At 39.3% G+C, this 18,543-nt stretch overlaps 1 protein-coding gene across 1 annotated transcript in view; it reads left to right on the forward strand.

The window, feature by feature from the left end:
- The window catches only part of LOC128638853 (kazrin-like), a 504,435-nt gene that overhangs the window by 331,725 nt on the left and 154,167 nt on the right, over positions 1-18,543 (forward strand). Inside the window, exon 4 of the mRNA XM_053690987.1 lies at positions 1,885-2,021. Within this exon, the coding sequence (XP_053546962.1) occupies positions 1,885-2,021 (137 nt within the window). The remainder of the gene's footprint in view (positions 1-1,884; positions 2,022-18,543) is intronic.

Here is an 18,543-nt window from a genome sequence, read left to right on the forward strand (position 1 = left end):
TTTAAGTAGGGCATGGAATTTTAAACAACTTTCCAATTTACTTTTATTACCAATTTTGCTTTGTTCTTTTGGTATTCTTAGATGAAAGCTAAATCTAGGAGGTATATATGCTAATGTCTTAGACCTTGAAGGCCACCTATAATCTGAAAGCATTTTGACAGTTTTTCACCACTAGAGGGCGTTAGTTCATGTATTTCATATAGATAACAGAGCTCAGGCATGTGAAGCTCCTAAGAGCAAGCACTGATTGGCTAAAAATGCAAGTCTGTCAAAAGAACTGAAATAAGGGGGCAGTTTGCAGAGCCATAGATACAAGGTAATCACAGAGGTAAAATGTATATTATTATAACTGTGTTGGTTATGCAAAATTGGGGAATGGGTAATAAAGGGATTATCTACCTTTTTAAACAACAATTCTGGTGTTTACTATCCCTTTAAAGCAGAGAAAACATAACAGTACATTGTCCCTTTTTAAAGGGACATTTTTTTCTAAATGCTAGGTGTAATGTAATCAAAGTAAAGATTTTCTTGAGAATATGTAGATGAATTTTGTTAAATTATTTTAGCAGTTTCAAGTGTAAAGGTTCAGTTTCTCTAAAGGATGCCGCCATGTCTGAATATAAGTTTACCCCTTACCAGTAAGGAACAGGTATAAAACAGGAAATAAACAAGTGTAATCAAGGTTGTGCGGAATAAAGGATTGTTAAAGTAGCTAGAAAGGTTTCCACACTTTTACGGTCTGTCCCTAATTGTCCTGAGCAGAAGATGATAAATAAGTGAAAAACATAGGTTCCAACATGGCGTAGCCCATTACGTTATAGAATCGGGACAATTTTCAAAATAAATTACAGGAAAAGGGGACAATAGTATATTGCAAAATGTTCATTACTACAACTAATTAAAAAATATATATTACAATCTTGAACTGTTTAATGTTCCTTTCAGGCATGATTGCTCTCAACATTTTTTTTTTGTGCGTGTGCAAGTTAGTTGCAGGTAGATCTGTGCCTTCGTGTACATCAGGCGGTAACGAGTGCGGAAGAAGGCAGCCGCAAGCCACATCCGGCTCTTTTCATATTCTTGTGAAAGTGCAACACACTGAGATCTCGATTTGCACAGATTCACAAGAATAAATCCGACTCATATAGAGCCGAATGTAGCTTGCGGCTGCCGCCTTCCGCACTTGTAAGCTCCTTAAGTGCAGTAATGCACATAGCTAGTTACAAGAACCCAAACTGTAATATATTTTAAAATTCGCTTGTGTCCTTTTAAATTACTGGTTTGTTTGTTAATCTGTTTACTTTAAGAAAAACTGTGTAACACAGATACACATTTGTAAACTTATACTTTAAGTATAATTTCCATTAAAATGCTAGTCTGTCAGGAAAACCTCAATTAGCACAATGTGGTTTAAAGGGACACTGAACCCAATTTTTTTTTCTTTCATGATTCAGATAGAGCATGCAATTTTAAGCCACTTTCTAATTTATTCCTATTATCAATTTTTATTCATTCTCTTGCTATCTTTATTTGAAAAAGAAGGCATCTAAGCTTTTTTTTTTTTATTCAGAACTCTGGACAGCACTTTTTTATTGGTGGATGAATTTATCCACCAATCGACAAGAACAACCCAGGTTGTTCACCAAAAATGGGCCGGCATCTAAACTTACATTCTTGAATTTCAAATAAAGATACCAAGAGAATGAAGAAAATTTTATAATAGGAGTAAATTAGAAAGTTGCTTAAAATGGCATGCTCTATCTGAATCACAAAAGAAAAAAATTGGGTTCAGTGTCCCTTTAAGTGTTCACCTTTTGGTTTTTTTTTTTGTTCTGTAGATAATTGCTTATATTAATTATTTATGAAAAGGTTTATTTTTTGCAGCAATGAAGGCAGATCGAAAGCGTTTAAAGTCAGAAAAAACGGACTTGGCAAGTCAAATGGAACAGCTATACACAACGCTAGAAAGTCGGGAGGAGCAATTGCGTGACTTTATCAGAAATTACGAACAGCACAGAAAGGTGAGTAGAACGCTGGCACTTGATATAATCGGCTTTCCCAACTGGTGTCTCTTTACTGCATCTGTATCCTCTTCAAATATAAGCATCCACCTATTACATACTGGAATTCAGCCAAGTGTGCCGTTCTAAGCATCTGAGTGTAGTATTTAGTAATGTGAGACTTGGCCTGAATGCAAATTAATCTCTTCATCAAGTCCATTCTAAAGATGTCTGACACAATTCACTGTAGTATTTCTATAAGTAACTTTTTAGAAACTTAATTTCTCTCACAATCATCACTTTTTGTGGATCCCCTCAATTTCTACAGGTAAGGATGGAAAAACAGGAAGAACGTGGCCTAGGTCATACTGTTAAGCCAAATAGTTTGTGACACTAAAGTTCCATCTCACCCATCACACTAGATATTGTGCTCGATTTATCAAAGCTGAGGTGGACAGGGGCGCATATACGCCCCCCTGTCCGCCTCAGCTCGCCTCTGAGGAAATTACCATTGCACACAAGTGCTATTTTGCGCTTGCGTGCAATCCCGCCCGCGCACAGCCAATCACGCGCGGGCAGGAGCTGTCAATCTCCTCGGTCGGAGTAGACTGCGGAGATTGAATTTCTCCACCTTAGAGGTGGCGAAGAGGTTAGGAAAGCAGCGATCTGATGACTGCTGCTTGTTAAATACGGTGAGCAGGTTCTTGTGCTATGTAAGGGGAAAGACCACCTCCTTTCCCTAACCTCTCTTCCCTTTTCTGTTGGCCTGTTTATGCTTTGTCACTGGTAGCACTAGATGCAGGAGGAACATTATTATGTGCAATCAACTGTGTTGATTCAAACTGAGTTGTAACCATGCTTTTAGTACCTCCAGGGAGGAGTTACCATGTAACTGCTTAAAGGACCAGTCAACACAGTAGATTTGCATAATCAACAAATGCAAGATAACAAGACAATGCAATAGCACTTAGTCTGAACTTCAAATGAATAGTAGATTTTTTTCTGACAATATTAAGTTATATCTATTTCCACTTCCCCTGTACCATGTGACAGCCATCAGCCAATCACTAATGCATACACGTACCATGTGACAGCCATCAGCCAATCACAAATGCATATACGCTTATTCTGTGAATTCTTGCACATGCTCAGTAGGAGCTGGTGACTCAAAGTTTAATTATAAAAAGGTTGCACTTTTTTTTTTAATGGAAGTAAATTGAAAAGTTGTTTAAAATTGCATGCTCTATGTAAAAAATGAAAGTTTTTTATTTTGACTTGAGTGTCCCTCAACAATCAGCCAAAGTGTATTGGATATAATTATAGATCTGTTTTCTCCAACATAGGTGTGTCCGGTCCACGGCGTCATCCTTACTTGTGGGATATTCTCTTCCCCAACAGGAAATGGCAAAGAGCCCAGCAAAGCTGGTCACATGATCCCTCCTAGGCTCCGCCTACCCCAGTCATTCTCTTTGCCGTTGTACAGGCAACATCTCCACGGAGATGGCTTAGAGTTTTTTAGTGTTTAACTGTAGTTTTTATTATTCAATCAAGAGTTTGTTATTTTGAAATAGTGCTGGTATGTACTATTTACTCAGAAACAGAAAAGAGATGAAGATTTCTGTTTGTATGAGGAAAATGATTTTAGCAACCGTCACTAAAATCCATGGCTGTTCCACACAGGACTGTTGAGAGCAATTAACTTCAGTTGGGGGAACAGTGTGCAGTCTCTTGCTGCTTGAGGTATGACACATTCTAACAAGACGATGTAATGCTGGAAGCTGTCATTTTCCCTATGGGATCCGGTAAGCCATGTTTATTACGATCGTAAATAAGGGCTTCACAAGGGCTTATTAAAACTGTAGACTTTTTTTGGGCTAAATCGATTCATTATTAACACATATTTAGCCTTGAGGAATCATTTTATCTGGGTATTTTGATATAATAATATCGGCAGGCACTGGTTTAGACACCTTATTCTTTAGGGGCTTTCCCAAAGCATAAGCAGAGCCTCATTTTCGCGCCGGTGTTGCGCACTTGTTTTTGAGAGGCATGGCATGCAGTCGCATGTGAGAGGAGCTCTGATACTTAGAAAAGACTTTCTGAAGGCGTCATTTGGTATCGTATTCCCCTTTGGGCTTGGTTGGGTCTCAGCAAAGCAGATACCAGGGACTGTAAAGGGGTTAAAGTTCAAAACGGCTCCGGTTCCGTTATTTTAAGGGTTAAAGCTTCCAAATTTGGTGTGCAATACTTTTAAGGCTTTAAGACACTGTGGTGAAAATTTGGTGAATTTTGAACAATTCCTTCATGTTTTTTCGCAATTGCAGTAATAAAGTGTGTTCAGTTTAAAATTTAAAGTGACAGTAACGGTTTTATTTTAAAACGTTTTTTGTACTTTGTTATCAAGTTTATGCCTGTTTAACATGTCTGAACTACCAGATAGACTGTGTTCTGAATGTGGGGAAGCCAGAATTCCTATTCATTTAAATAAATGTGATTTATGTGATAATGACAATGATGCCCAAGATGATTCCTCAAGTGAGGGGAGTAAGCATGGTACTGCATCATTCCCTCCTTCGTCTACACGAGTCTTGCCCACTCAGGAGGCCCCTAGTACATCTAGCGCGCCAATACTCCTTACTATGCAACAATTAACGGCTGTAATGGATAATTCTGTCAAAAACATTTTAGCCAAAATGAACACTTATCAGCGTAAGCGCGGCTGCTCTGTTTTAGATACTGAAGAGCATGACGACGCTGATAATAATATTTCTGAAGGGCCCCTAACCCAGTCTGATGGGGCCAGGGAGGTTTTGTCTGAGGGAGAAATTACTGATTCAGGGAACATTTCTCAACAGGCTGAACCTGATGTGATTGCATTTAAATTTAAGTTGGAACATCTCCGCATTCTGCTTAAGGAGGTATTATCCACTCTGGATGATTGTGACAAGTTGGTCATCCCAGAGAAACTTTGTAAAATGGACAAGTTCCTAGAGGTGCCGGGGCTCCCAGAAGCTTTTCCTATACCCAAGCGGGTGGCGGACATTGTTAATAAAGAATGGGAAAGGCCCGGTATTCCTTTCGTCCCTCCCCCCATATTTAAAAAATTGTTTCCTATGGTCGACCCCAGAAAGGACTTATGGCAGACAGTCCCCAAGGTCGAGGGAGCGGTTTCCACTTTAAACAAACGCACCACTATACCCATAGAGGATAGTTGTGCTTTCAAAGATCCTATGGATAAAAAATTAGAAGGTTTGCTTAAAAAAATGTTTGTTCAGCAAGGTTACCTTCTACAACCAATTTCATGCATTGTCCCTGTCGCTACAGCCGCATGTTTCTGGTTCGATGATCTGATAAGAGCGGTCGATAGTGATTCTCCTCCTTTGGAGGAGATTATGGACAGAATCAATGCTCTCAAATTGGCTAATTCTTTCACCCTAGACGCCACTTTGCAATTGGCTAGGTTAGCGGCTAAGAATTCTGGGTTTGCTATTGTGGCGCGCAGAGCGCTTTGGTTGAAATCTTGGTCGGCTGATGCGTCTTCCAAGAACAAGCTACTTAACATTCCTTTCAAGGGGAAAACGCTGTTTGGCCCTGACTTGAAAGAGATTATCTCTGATATCACTGGGGGTAAGGGCCACGCCCTTCCTCAGGATCGGCCTTTCAAGGCAAAAAATAAACCTAATTTTCGTCCCTTTCGTAGAAACGGACCAGCCCAAGGTGCTACGTCCTCTAAGCAAGAGGGTAATACTTCTCAAGCCAAGCCAGCTTGGAGACCAATGCAAGGCTGGAACAAGGGAAAGCAGGCCAAGAAACCTGCCACTGCTACCAAGACAGCATGAAATGTTGGCCCCCGATCCGGGACCGGATATGGTGGGGGGCAGACTCTCTCTCTTCGCTCAGGCTTGGGCAAGAGATGTTCTGGATCCTTGGGCGCTAGAAATAGTCTCCCAAGGTTATCTTCTGGAATTCAAGGGACTTCCCCCAAGGGGGAGGTTCCACAGGTCTCAGTTGTCTTCAGACCACATAAAAAGACAGGCATTCTTACATTGTGTAGAAGACCTGTTAAAAATGGGAGTGATTCATCCTGTTCCATTAAGAGAACAAGGGATGGGGTTCTACTCCAATCTGTTCATAGTTCCCAAAAAAGAGGGAACGTTCAGACCAATCTTAGATCTCAAGATCTTAAACAAGTTTCTCAAGGTTCCATCGTTCAAGATGGAAACCATTCGAACTATTCTTCCTTCCATCCAGGAAGGTCAATTCATGACCACGGTGGATTTAAAGGATGCGTATCTACATATTCCTATCCACAAGGAACATCATCGGTTCCTAAGGTTCGCATTCCTGGACAAACATTACCAGTTGTGGCGCTTCCTTTCGGATTAGCCACTGCTCCAAGGATTTTCACAAAGGTACTAGGGTCCCTTCTAGCTGTGCTAAGACCAAGGGGCATTGCTGTAGTACCTTACTTGGACGACATTCTGATTCAAGCGTCGTCCCTTCCTCAAGCAAAGGCTCACACGGACATTGTCCTGGCCTTTCTCAGATCTCACGGATGGAAAGTGAACGTGGAAAAGAGTTCTCTATCCCCGTCAACAAGGGTTCCCTTCTTGGGAACAATAATAGACTCCTTAGAAATGAGGATTTTTCTGACAGAGGCCAGAAAAACAAAGCTTCTAGACTCTTGTCGGATACTTCATTCCGTTCCTCTTCCTTCCATAGCTCAGTGCATGGAAGTGATCGGGTTGATGGTAGCGGCAATGGACATAGTTCCTTTTGCGCGCATTCATCTAAGACCATTACAACTGTGCATGCTCAGTCAGTGGAATGGGGACTATACAGACTTGTCTCCGAAGATACAAGTAAATCAGAGGACCAGAGACTCACTCCGTTGGTGGCTGTCCCTGGACAACCTGTCACAAGGGATGACATTCCGCAGACCAGAGTGGGTCATTGTCACGACCGACGCCAGTCTGATGGGCTGGGGCGCGGTCTGGGGATCCCTGAAAGCTCAGGGTCTTTGGTCTCGGGAAGAATCTCTTCTACCGATAAATATTCTGGAACTGAGAGCGATATTCAATGCTCTCAAGGCTTGGCCTCAGCTAGCGAGGGCCAAGTTCATACGGTTTCAATCAGACAACATGACAACTGTTGCGTACATCAACCATCAGGGGGGAACAAGGAGTTCCCTAGCGATGGAAGAAGTGACCAAAATCATTCTATGGGCGGAGTCTCACTCCTGCCACCTGTCTGCTATCCACATCCCAGGAGTGGAGAATTGGGAAGCGGATTTTCTGAGTCGTCAGACATTGCATCCGGGGGAGTGGGAACTCCATCCGGAAATCTTTGCCCAAGTCACTCAGCTGTGGGGCATTCCAGACATGGATCTGATGGCCTCTCGTCAGAATTTCAAAGTTCCTTGCTACGGGTCCAGATCCAGGGATCCCAAGGCGGCTCTAGTGGATGCACTAGTAGCACCTTGGACCTTCAAACTAGCTTATGTGTTCCCGCCGTTTCCTCTCATCCCCAGGCTGGTAGCCAGGATCAATCAGGAGAGGGCGTCGGTGATCTTGATAGCTCCTGCGTGGCCACGCAGGACTTGGTATGCAGATCTGGTGAATATGTCATCGGCTCCACCTTGGAAGCTACCTTTGAGACGAGACCTTCTTGTTCAGGGTCCGTTCGAACATCCGAATCTGGTTTCACTCCAGCTGACTGCTTGGAGATTGAACGCTTGATTTTATCGAAGCGAGGGTTCTCAGATTCTGTTATTGATACTCTTGTTCAGGCCAGAAAGCCTGTAACTAGAAAGATTTACCACAAAATTTGGAAAAAATATATCTGTTGGTGTGAATCTAAAGGATTCTCTTGGGACAAGGTTAAGATTCCTAGGATTCTATCCTTCCTTCAAGAAGGATTGGAAAAAGGATTATCTGCAAGTTCCCTGAAGGGACAGATTTCTGCCTTGTCGGTGTTACTTCACAAAAAACTGGCTGCTGTGCCAGATGTTCAAGCCTTTGTTCAGGCTCTGGTTAGAATTAAGCCTGTTTACAAACCTTTGACTCCTCCTTGGAGTCTCAATTTAGTTCTTTCAGTTCTTCAGGGGGTTCCGTTTGAACCCTTGCATTCCGTTGATATTAAGTTATTATCTTGGAAAGTTTTGTTTTTAGTTGCAATTTCTTCTGCTAGAAGAGTTTCAGAATTATCTGCTCTGCAGTGTTCTCCTCCTTATCTGGTGTTCCATGCAGATAAGGTGGTTTTACGTACTAAACCTGGTTTTCTTCCAAAAGTTGTTTCTAACAAAAACATTAACCAGGAGATTATCGTACCTTCTCTGTGTCCGAAACCAGTTTCAAAGAAGGAACGTTTGTTGCACAATTTGGATGTTGTTCGCGCTCTAAAATTCTATTTAGATGCTACAAAGGATTTTAGACAAACATCTTCCTTGTTTGTTGTTTATTCTGGTAAAAGGAGAGGTCAAAAAGCAACTTCTACCTCTCTCTCTTTTTGGATTAAAAGCATCATCAGATTGGCTTATGAGACTGCCGGACGGCAGCCTCCCGAAAGAATCACAGCTCATTCCACTAGGGCTGTGGCTTCCACATGGGCCTTCAAGAACGAGGCTTCTGTTGATCAGATATGTAGGGCAGCGACTTGGTCTTCACTGCACACTTTTACCAAATTTTACAAGTTTGATACTTTTGCTTCTTCTGAGGCTATTTTTGGGAGAAAGGTTTTGCAAGCCGTGGTGCCTTCCATTTAGCTGACCTGATTTGCTCCCTCCCTTCATCCGTGTCCTAAAGCTTTGGTATTGGTTCCCACAAGTAAGGATGACGCCGTGGACCGGACACACCTATGTTGGAGAAAACAGAATTTATGTTTACCTGATAAATTACTTTCTCCAACGGTGTGTCCGGTCCACGGCCCGCCCTGGTTTTCTTAATCAGGTCTGATAATTTATTTTCTTTAACTACAGTCACCACGGTACCATATGGTTTCTCCTATGCAAATATTCCTCCTTAACGTCGGTCGAATGACTGGGGTAGGCGGAGCCTAGGAGGGATCATGTGACCAGCTTTGCTGGGCTCTTTGCCATTTCCTGTTGGGGAAGAGAATATCCCACAAGTAAGGATGACGCCGTGGACCGGACACACCGTTGGAGAAAGTAATTTATCAGGTAAACATAAATTCTGTTTTTCCTCTTTCACATCCATCAGAGCAAATGCAGCCTAGAACAGGGCATGACAAACCCAGGAGCCAGGGAGCCACAAGCTCCTTGAATTTCTCCCATGACTCCTAACTTTTTGGAGTAATTCTCCATATATTTATGTACAAATACCACTGTCTGGCTCCTAAATATTCTGACTGGTTCCTAAATTTTAAACCGATCTGTCGCCCACTGGCCTAGAATGTCCAAATTTATGGAATTTGATCTCTGAATTATTTTTCTCTAGTGGTCCTTTTTAGGGTGTAATCTGACTAAAGAATCCAAATTACTAGCGAGCAACATAAGGAAGGCACTTTTAATCAAAATGTATTCAACGGTGCACTGAAAACCTAAAACCATCTATAAGACAATCAGCATGTCTCCAGTCTTGCGCGTTTCAGCAGATAATCCCTTAGTCATAGACAATTCACTAATTAATTTCCTCTAGTTGCCTTTCTAGTCTTGTCTTTTTATGGTGCAATCTGACTGTTATTAAATATGATACCTCAATCATCGCACTATGGGTTTATAATTAACAGGAAAGTAGTAAAGCATGCTCATCGAGCAGAGAGAATCTTCTGAACCTTGCTGTTGACAACAAATATAGATGTTCTCAGCTTAGAGATTTTGTTTTGCAGAATGGTCTTGCTTTATATAGATATTAAATGCAAGAGGGGGCTAATGTGCTGATGCTCATAGGGGAAAAAATCATACTACATTCATTTATGTACCATATTAGTGTCCATAATGTTATCCAGCTGTTCTTAATTTTGTGCTACTATGAATAAATATTATTACTAATATAATTATCATTCATTAGCAAATCGCCAACAGATGCTGTAGCATTGTGTATCTAACAGATTCAAAGTGTAAAAAGAAGTGCAAATAAATGCAAGGTTACTTATTCTTTAAATGGTTTACATTCTACAGGATTCAAATCTCTATTTACAGCATTCTGCTTTAAAAGCAAGTCTATATAAGCTTAAAGGGACAATCCAGCCAAAATTGGAATCCACATTGATGCATTTCAGTTTTTTATAGAAGCATTTTTGTAATATAAAAGTATTAGCAATGCTTCTAACAAAGCTATAGCTATTTCTAAAGTGTATTTAAGTATGCATGGTGCACCAGCATTTTAAACACAGCACTTACTCAGACAGCCTAAGACGCTTGTACTATCTAGTAATGACTCAATTTTTGTTAGTTGCTGACATGATACAAGCCCCATTGGTGGTCTGAGCAGCTGCAATATTTAAAATGCTGGTGCACTGAGAATATCTAGCTATGCTTCACATGCACGTGCAGAGAAAAATGCTAACAATAAAACAGTGATAACCTTTACTAGAAGCATTTTTGCCAATGCATGTATATTGCAAATATGTTTTTATTAAAAAATGTAATTCATCTATGCTCATTTTATATTTTGACTGGAATATCCCTTTAAAGGTAAAGTTCCCTCGCTATAATTTTTTGTGCTTGCATCTTTCTGATTTGGCTTCACTCTGTATTTATCTGCAGCCGAGGAGTAAAAGCTGCACCTATATTTAAGAATTATGCATTTTCTTTTAAAGTGAATGTCAATTTTGATGTTAAAGTGCACGGTTTTTAAAAATTTGATTAAAAACCGGGGCACTTTAATTCATCAAAATTTACATTTCACTCCTGTTGTGAACAAAAAACTTACCTTTTAAACTTCACAGCAGCTCCAGCTTCCTCCACCCGTCGCAAAGCCTCTTCCTGGGTCTAAAATGAGGAATCCGGCTTCCTCCAATCACGACATTGAATCAGACACTGATTCCCCCGGGGGAAGCCATGATTGGAGGATGACCTATCCATCATTTCTGACATCAGAAATGGCTTGCAACGACCGGAGGAAGCTGGAGCTGCTGTCAAGTTTAAAAGGTAAGTTTTTGTTTTGTTTTTCACAACAGGAGTGAAATGTAAATTTTGATGAATCTAAAGTGCCCCTGTTTTTAATCAAATTTTTAAAAACCGGGCACATTAGCATCAAAATTGACATTCACTTTAAGTTTTTCATCTTACACCCAGTATGTTCTCTTGTCTTATTAGTAGAGGGAGTATTTAAAAATAATAATAATGGCAAACCAGCTTTTAAACCTGTCTAGAATTGTGCACTTAGGTAATGTCTGCTACCTCAAATTAATTCTATTGCTTGCCAAGAAATATTCTCAGCTTCCAGATGTTAATGCCGTTCATCAAGAGGACGACACCTTAGATAAATGTTTTGGAAAAAGGAAGTATGTGCAAGGGTGTGTGAGTAGAGATATGTTCTGTACAGTTGCAGGAAATCAAAGAACTCCTTTAAAAAAAAAAAAAAAAAAAAAAAAAAAATTGGCTAAAAACCTGGTATATTCACTTGATTATCATACTTATTGTTTCTAGTTTGGAAAATGTTATAGAGACACAAAAGGTCAATAATAAATTACTGTTGTGTTAGAGCATTTACGGGAGTAAATGAAACACGCTTCTGGTTTTGAGTTGAACACTACCACTGAGCCAATCAGGAGCCACCAATCACTGACCATGTTTAGCACAATGTTTAGGTCAGCAGTCAGTTTCTAGCCCATAGCTATCAATGTGTTTAACCTGTTTGTGGAGGTTAAATACACTGTTTAATTGCAATTTTAACATTATCTAGTAAATTACATAATTGTTGTTGTTGCGCTTTTTATGTCCTTTTAATGAAAGATATAACAAGAGACTTGGAATCTCCAGAGATATTGGCTTCTAAATATTTGAATTATAGGTAAAGCAATAGGCAAACATCTTTGACTGAATACATTGTGTATCTGGCTCCTCTGTATTCTCAACTTATCCTGCATTTGCTATACTGTACATTTGTTGTTAATAGCAACAAATAAAATGAAGGTTGCAAAACAATAATTTTTCCAGTAAAAAATGTTTCCCACAATTCTGAATAGCATAATAAATACAAAATAAAAAGACAATGCAAAAGCTCTTGGTTTGAATTTCAAATCAGTAGTAGATTTATTTATTTTTTCAGGTAAATTTCAATTTAATTTTTCTTCCCACTGCATCATGTGACAGCCATCAGCCAATCACAAAATGCACATACGTATATACTGTAATTATTTGCACATGCTCAGTAGGAGCTGATGCCTCAGTGTATATATAAAGAGATTGTGCACATTTAGATAATGGAAGTGAATTGGAAAGTTATTTGAAACTTAAAGGGACACTAAACCCCCAAAAATTATTTCATGATTCAGATAGAGAATACAATTTTAAACAGCATTTCAATTTACTTCTATTATCTAATTTGCTTCATTCTTTAGATATCCTTTGTTGAAGAAATAGCATTGCACATGGATGAGCCAATCAGACAAGGCATTTATGTGCAGCAACCAATCAGCAGCTACTGAGCCTATCTAGATATGCTTTTTAGCAAAGTATATCAAGAGAATGAAGCAAATTAGACAATAGAAGTAAATTAGAAAGTTGTTTAAAATGTCATGCTCTTTCTAAATCATGAAAGAAAAAATGTGGGTTTAATGTCCCTTTAAGATTGACTTTATTGTTCCTTTCCTTTTTAAAGAGAAAGAAATGCCAAAATCTTAACTTTCATGATTCAGATAGAGCATGCAATTTCAATGGGACAGTGAAGTCAAACTTAAAGGGACACTGAACCCAAATTTTGTTTCGTGATTCAGATAGAGCATGCTATTTTAAGCAACTTTCTCATTTACTCCTATTATTAATTTTTCTTCGTTCTGTTGCTATCTTTATTTGAAAAAGGAGGCATCTAATTTTTTTTGGTTCAGAACTCTGGACAGCACTTTTTTATTGGTGGGTGAATTTATCCACCAATCAGCAAGGACAACCCAGGTTGTTCACCAAAAATGGGCTGCCATCTAAACTTACATTCTTGCATTTCAAATAAAGATACCAAGAGAATGAAGAAAATTTGATGATAATAGTAAATTAGAAAGTTGCTTAAAATAGTATGCTCTATCTGAATCACAAAAAAAAAAATTGGTTCAGTGTCCCTTTAAATTTAGTGATTCAGAGAGAACTTTGGGCGCCTTTTTGTTGTAGCTAGAGCGCTGATTGGACAAAATTCAAGCTGTTCGCTCACTGAAAATCTGACTTTTGAAGTGGGCGGCGGATCGCAGGATATTTGGATTTTATATCTACATTAAAAAGTAGATTATATAGCTCATCTTCATTACTACTGATGGATCAAACACCATCTACAATATCACTAAGAGTCCGTATCTGATTTTGAAAAGAGGAGCGTTTACCATCACTTTACTTTTTAGCTCATATAGACTTGCTTTAAAAGCAGGATGTTGTGAAGAGATTTGCTTACATTTTTGCAGAGAAGCATAATCCATCCGTTCAGCAACCATTAGTTTATAAAGAAATGTGTTGGTCCAAAGCAAATTATTTGGTTTGAATGCCATATATTACTGGCACTGAGAAGCTAAAATGTTTAGGCACCTATTGCTTGCCAAACGTTTGATTTGTAACTTTTTTGTAATCCTTTTTATTATCTGACCGTTATCTGATAGTGAGCACTCGCCTGCCAAGAATACCTATTTCTGCTGCATCTAGCGCTGCTAAAAAGCACTTAATTTGTAAATTTCATTAGCAGAGCTACTTAACTGGGTTTTTACACTGAGAGTTTAGAGTAAAATTGATACTTGTGGCGCGTTAGTAAAAAAAAATAAACACTTGAAATTAAATGAATATGAAAAATAAATTTACATAAAAAAAAATATATTTTTATGCATGCATCAAAAAATAATTAATTGCTTTTATGCCATAATATTAAATTGAGAAAACTGAATATGTAAGTTTTAAAAGTCATTAGCACTTTTCAATTTGTACTGATTTTGTTTACCTGTTAAAGGCGATATGAAACCCCAGATTTATCTTCCTTGATTCAGTTAGAGCGTTCAATTGTACACAATTTTCCAATTTACTTCTATTATCTTGTATGAAGAAACAACAATACTTACTGGGAGCTAGCTGAATACATCAGGTGAGCTAATAACGAGGAATGTGTGCAGCCACTAATCAGCAGTTAGCCCCCTATAATGCATTGCTACTCTGGAGCCTATCTAGTTATTCCTTTCATCAAAAAAAGGATACAGAGAGAATGAAACGATCTACATAGCATGCAATTTTAAACAACTTTCTAACTGAATTCTTTCTCTAAATCATTGAAGAAAAATGTTTTCATGTCCCATTAACCTATTGCTTACTAGTTCATCTATTACGTGTTTAAACAAGATAATGCTGCATGAAGTTAAAATAGTTACCCTGATTTGGGTCTCTATGAAACCCCACAGTGCATACCAAGAGGGGTCTCATGGTAAAGTTGGACTTACAGGGACATGAAACCCAAAAATTTTTCATGATTCAGATAGAGAATACAATTTTAAACAACTTTCTAATTTACTTCTGTTATCTAATTTGTTTCATTCTCTTGGTATCATTTGTTGAAGGAGCAGCAATGCACTAATGGTTTCTAACTGAACATATGGGTGAGCCAGAGACAATCGGTATATATGTGCAGCTACCAATCGGCAAATAGAACCTAGGTTCTTTGCTGCTCCTGAGCTTACCTAGATAAACCTTTCAGCAAAGGATAACAAGAGAAGGAGGCAAATTAAATAGAAGTAAAATTGAAAGTTGTTTAATCCCTTAATGACCACAGCACTTTTCCATTTTCTGTCCGTTTGGGACCAAGGCTATTTTTACATTTTTGCGGTGTTTGTGTTTAGCTGTAATTTTCCTCTTACTCATTTACTGTACCCCACATTATATACCATTTTTCTCGCCATTAAATGGACTTTCTAAAGATACCATTATTTCCATCATATCTTTTTTTGATATAATTTTTTTTACAACATATGAGAAAAAAATGGAAAACACACTTTTTCTAACTTTGACCCCCAAAATCTGTTACACATCTACAACCACCAAAAAACACCCATGCTAAATAGTTTCTAAATTTTGTCCGGAGTTTAGAAATACCCAATGTTAACATGTTCTTTGCTTTTTTTGCAAGTTATAGGGCCATAAATACAAGTAGCACTTTGATATTTCCAAACCACTTTTTTTTCAAAATTAGCGCTAGTTACATTAAAACACTGATATCTTTCAGGAATCCCTGAATATACCTTGACATGTGTATAATTTTTTTTAGAAGACATCCCAAAGTATTGATCTAGGCCCGTTTTGGTATATTTCATGCCACCATTTCACCGCCAAATGCGATCAAATAAAAAAAAATCGTTCACTTTTTCACAAATTTTTCCACAAACTTTAGGTTTCTCACTGAAATTATTTACAAACAGCTTGTGCAATTATGGCATACATGGTTGCAAATGCTTCTCTGGGATCCCCTTTGTTCAGAAATAGCAGACATATATGACTTTGGCGTTGCTTTTAGGTAATTAGAAGGCTGCTAAATGCCGCTGCGCATCACACGTGTATTATGTCTAGCAGTGAATGGGTTAATTAGGTAGCTTTTAGGTAGCTTGCAGGGTTAATTTTAGCTTTAGTGTAGAGATCAGCCTCCCACCTGACACATCACACCCCCTGATCCCTCCCAAACAGCTCCCTTCCTACCCCACAATTGTCCCCGCCATCTTAAGTACTGGCAGAAAGTCTGTGCACGCGTCCGTGTGCGCCACCCACGATCCCGCCCCCCTCTTGCATCATCAGATGCATCGATACCCGCTTCCCAGACCGGCTCCCACCCACCAACGATACCGACCATCGATGTCCGGTGCAGAGAGGGCCAACGAGTGGCTGTCTCTGCATCAGATGTCCAAGGAAGGTTATTGCAGGGATGCCTCGATATCGTGGCATCCATGCAATAACCGGAAAGCGGCTGGAAGCGAGCAGGATCGCTTCCACCGCTTTCTAGACTGAATACGTACAGGGTACGTCCTCGGTTGTTAACGCTATTTTTTTTAGAGGACGTACCCTGCATGTCGTCTGTCGTTAAGGGGTTAAAATTGCATTCTTTAGCTGAATCATGAGAGAAATATTTTGGGTTTCATGTCCCTTTAACAAATCCCACTGGTAAGCACTAGAATTAAAGTATAGTTTCTTGGGCTTGCTGCACACAATGAGATGTTCACAGGTTGTGTTCCTTCCCCACTATGGATTAAACCAGTACTGTCCTATCAGATGAAGTGGTCACATCTATTAGACTCATTATGGAAATCTAGTGGGTATAATTGAATACCTTATGCCAGCATCCATAATTTTGAGTGCCTAGGGCAGCACGAAACATAAATACACCACTGGTTTGTAGGCATACTATCCCAGCAAGAACCAGATTTTAAGGGGAAGAATAGATCCTCGACACACCAGTGTTTTATCATTTAACCCTGAGTTTCAAGCCATATAGGCATATCACTGGAGTCTTCCAGGTGAAGTTAGGTAAGGTTGAGTCCTCTCCTGAAAGTGTATACAGTAAATACCTTCAATGTTAAATAGGACCTCTGGCTTACTTGTTTCTTCTCTTCTTTTGATTATTATAGAAATGTCAACATGACAAATAAAAGGTAGCGATAATTCTGCCCTATTGACCTATAATCCTCATTTCTCTCCAAGTGAACACTGGCTGTAGACAAACCCTGATTGGCAATTTACAGCAGACCTAATGATTTATGGCCTGCACTTTTATTTAAAAGCACAAGCTGTATGTCCAGTGGTTTATTTGCTCTGTTCGAAGAAATCTGAACTTTTAAAAACTAACCCTTTTCTGTTCAGGCATATTTTTGTGGGCAATAATGAACCCAAGCCTTCTTCATAGTTTTGTTTGTCAGTAAATAATTCAAAATTGTGATCCATATTAAAACACTGAAACTCTTAAACTTCTGTGCTTTTTTTTGTTAGTAAATATTTAACTTGAGGGGAAACAAAACCCAATTTTTTTTTTCTTAACGACCGACGACGTATGCCATACGTCCTAAAAAAAACCCACTTAACGACCGAGGACGTATGGCATACATCGTCGGTTAAACAGAGCACTGGAAGCGATCGAAATCTCTTCCAGCTGCTCTAACAGTATTGCAGGGGTGCCTCGATGTCTAGGCATCCTGCAATACTGTGCCCGAGTGCCGGGACCGGATCGATCACTCCCCCATGAGTGATCACTTCCGGTTTTGCTCCACGTGGAGCCCGGCAGTGTTTCAGAGCATCGGAAGCGATCGAACACGCTTCTGATGCTCTGCTTGTGTGCTAAGTGCCTCAGTGGGTCGAGGCACTTAGTTATAAAATAATAAAAAAAAATGTAAAAAAAACTGGCAAAAAAATAAAAATAAAGCCCTAAATAGCCCCCCCCCTTCACAAGGCATCCAAGATGGCAATGCCCAGTGCATCATGAGGCCTCTGGGGGTGTCCCTAGCCTGCCTCATCATAGGGGCAAGCTAGGGTCACCCAATCTGAGTCTCCCACACACACAAAAAAATAATAATACCCCATTTGTCTGATCATGTCAATATTTGTAAATATTGACACTGATCAGTGTGGATCTCCCTCCCTCTCCTCAATTGCGATTTTGTTGGAGAGAGAGACCTGTATTTAGCAGAGAGAGATTTATTTCTTTTATTTGTTAAAAAATTATAGAACCAAAGGCTCTTTTCAGAGCCATTAACCCCTATCTTTCCAGTGATCACTATAAATCACTGGCAGTAGCATAGCTGCCCTTTTTTTTGCTTTTTGTGTATATTTTTTAGGGGTTAATTTTTTTGTTGTATTTTTAAAAAAAAAAACAAAGGCTCTTTCTCCAACATAGGTGTGTCCGGTCCACGGCGTCATCCTTACTTGTGGGATATTCTCCTCCCCAACAGGAAATGGCAAAGAGCCCAGCAAAGCTGGTCACATGATCCCTCCTAGGCTCCGCCTACCCCAGTCATTCTCTTTGCCGTTGTACAGGCAACATCTCCACGGAGATGGCTTAGAGTTTTTTAGTGTTTAACTGTAGTTTTTATTATTCAATCAAGAGTTTGTTATTTTAAAATAGTGCTGGTATGTACTATTTACTCTGAAACAGAAAAGAGATGAAGATTTCTGTTTGTAAGAGGAAAATGATTTTAGCAACCGTTACTAAAATCGATGGCTGTTTCCACACAGGACTGTTGAGAGGAATTAACTTCAGTTGGGGGAAACAGGGAGCAGACTTTTGCTGCTTGAGGTATGACACATTTCTAACAAGACGATGTAATGCTGGAAGCTGTCATTTTCCCTATGGGATCCGGTAAGCCATTTTTATTACATGAAGAGAAAAAAAAGGGCTTCACAAGGGCTTTTAAGACTGTAGACATTTTC

This window comes from Bombina bombina, chromosome 8 (genome assembly GCF_027579735.1).
Source record: "Bombina bombina isolate aBomBom1 chromosome 8, aBomBom1.pri, whole genome shotgun sequence".
NCBI lineage: Eukaryota > Metazoa > Chordata > Amphibia > Anura > Bombinatoridae > Bombina > Bombina bombina.